Genomic DNA, 2125 nt, shown 5'->3' on the forward strand with positions numbered 1-2125 from the left:
TTATTTATACCTATTGTTAATAATATTGAAAAAATATGAATTTTCTAGATAAAAAAGCCCTTTATTTATAGTTTTACAAAAATATTATACAGCGTAGTATATAAATTTGTAGATCACGAGAACCATAGTTTCTTTATTTTTTGACTGCAGTCGGAGATTTCGGCTAGGATTTCCACAGTGACCAAAATCCTCTAGTCTTAGGTTTCTCGGCAGACCCACAATCACCAAACGGGGGTTTCGGTGGTGAATTGCAGCCACCAGACGGAGGTATTGGTGGTGATCCACAGCCACCAGTTGGAGGTTTTGGTTGCGAAGTACAGCCACCAGTTGAAGGTTTCGGTGGTGATCCGCAGCCGCCAGTCGGAGGTTTTGGTGGCGATCCACAGCCACCAGATGGAGGTTTCGGTGTCGCTCCACAGACACCAGCAGTTTGAGGTTTCGGTGCCGATCCGCAGCCACTAGTCGGAGGTTTTGGTGGAGAACTACACCCACCAGTCGAAGGTTTCGGTGGCGATCCACAGCCACCACTTGGAAGTTTCGGTGGTGATCCGCAGCCACCAGCCGGAGGTTTCGGTGTCGCTCCACAGCCACCAGTTTGAAGTTTAAGTGGCGATCCACAGCCGCCCGATGGTGATTTTGCTGGCAATCCACAGCCACCGGTTGGAGGTTTTGGTGTTGATCCGCAGCCACCAGTTGGAGGTTTCGGTGTTAATCCGCAGCCTCCAGACGAAGATTTCGGTGGTGAACTACAGCCACCAGCCGAAGGTTTCGGTGACGATCCACAGCCGCCCGATGGTGATTTTGCTGGCAATCCACAGCCACCAGTTGGAGGTTTTGGTGTTGATCCGCAGCTTCCTGATGTGAGTTTTGGTGGCGCTCCACATCCTCCAGTTGAAGGTTTTGGTGGCGATCCACAGCCTCCAGATGTAAGTTTTGGTGGCGCTCCACATCCTCCAGTTGAAGGTTTTTGTGTTGATCCGCAGCCACCAGTTGGAGGTTTCGGTGTTGATCCGCCGCCTCCAGACGAAGATTTCGGTGGTGAACTACAGCCACCAGCCGGAGGTTTCGGTGGCGATCCACAGCCACCAGTTGGAGGTTTCGGTGTGGATCCGCAGCCGCCCGATGGTGGTTTTGGTTGTGAACCACAGCCACCAGTTGGAGGTTTCGGTGGTGAACTACAGCCACCAGACGGAGGTTTCGGTGTCGCTCCACAACCACCAGTTGGAGGTTTTGGTGTGGATCCACAGCCGCCCGATGGTGATTTTGCTGGCAATCCACATCCACCCGATAGTGGTTTTGATGGCGATCCACAGCCACCTGTTGGAAGTTTCGGTGGTGATCCGCAGCCACCAGACGGAGGTTTCGGGGTCGCTCCACAGCCACCAGTTGGAGGTTTCGGTGTGGATCCGCAGCCGCCCGATGGTGGTTTTGGTTGTGAACCACAGCCACCAGTTGGAGGTTTCGGTGTGGATCCGCAGCCGCCCGATGGTGATTTTGCTGGCAATCCACAGCCACCAGTTGGAGGTTTCGGTGTCGCTCCACAACCACCAGTTGGAGGTTTCGGTGTCGCTCCACAACCACCAGTTGGAGGTTTCGGTGTGGATCCGCAGCCGCCTGATGGTGGTTTTGGTTGTGAACCACAGCCACCAGTTGGAGGTTTCGGTGGTGAGCTACAGCCACCAGACGGAGGTTTCGGTGTGAACCACAGCCACCAGTTGGAGGTTTCGGTGTGGATCCGCAGCCGCCCGATGGTGGTTTTGGTTGTCGCTCCACAACCACCATTTGGAGGTTTCGGTGGTGAACTACAGCCACCAGACGGAGGTTTCGGTGTCGCTCCACAGCCACCAGTTGGAGGTTTCGGTGTCGCTCCACAACCACCAGTTGGTGGTTTTGGTTGTCGCTCCACAACCACCAGTTGGAGGTTTCGGTGGCGATCCACAGCCGCCCGATGGTGGTTTTTGATGCGAACCACAGCCGCCAGTTGGAGGTTTTGGTGGTGATCCGCAGCCTCCAGATGTAAGTTTTAATGGCGCTCCACATCCACCAGTTGAAGGTTTTTGTAGCAATCCACAGCCATCAGTTGGAGCTTTTTGTGGCGATCCACAGCTTCCTGATGTGAGTTTTG

At 53.9% G+C, this 2125-nt stretch overlaps 1 protein-coding gene across 1 annotated transcript in view; it reads left to right on the forward strand.

The window, feature by feature from the left end:
* LOC103310790 (formin-2-like) overlaps positions 1-2115 on the forward strand; it is a gene marked incomplete at its 3' end in the record, with an annotated part of 4775 nt that extends 2660 nt beyond the window's left edge. Inside the window, exons 2-4 of the mRNA XM_029492746.1 lie at positions 179-428; positions 621-1880; positions 1975-2115. Of these exons, the coding sequence (XP_029348606.1) occupies positions 179-428; positions 621-1880; positions 1975-2115 (1651 nt within the window). The remainder of the gene's footprint in view (positions 1-178; positions 429-620; positions 1881-1974) is intronic.
* Positions 2116-2125: the final 10 nt, after the last annotated feature.

This window comes from Acyrthosiphon pisum, unplaced genomic scaffold (assembly GCF_005508785.2).
Source record: "Acyrthosiphon pisum isolate AL4f unplaced genomic scaffold, pea_aphid_22Mar2018_4r6ur Scaffold_86;HRSCAF=445, whole genome shotgun sequence".
NCBI lineage: Eukaryota > Metazoa > Arthropoda > Insecta > Hemiptera > Aphididae > Acyrthosiphon > Acyrthosiphon pisum.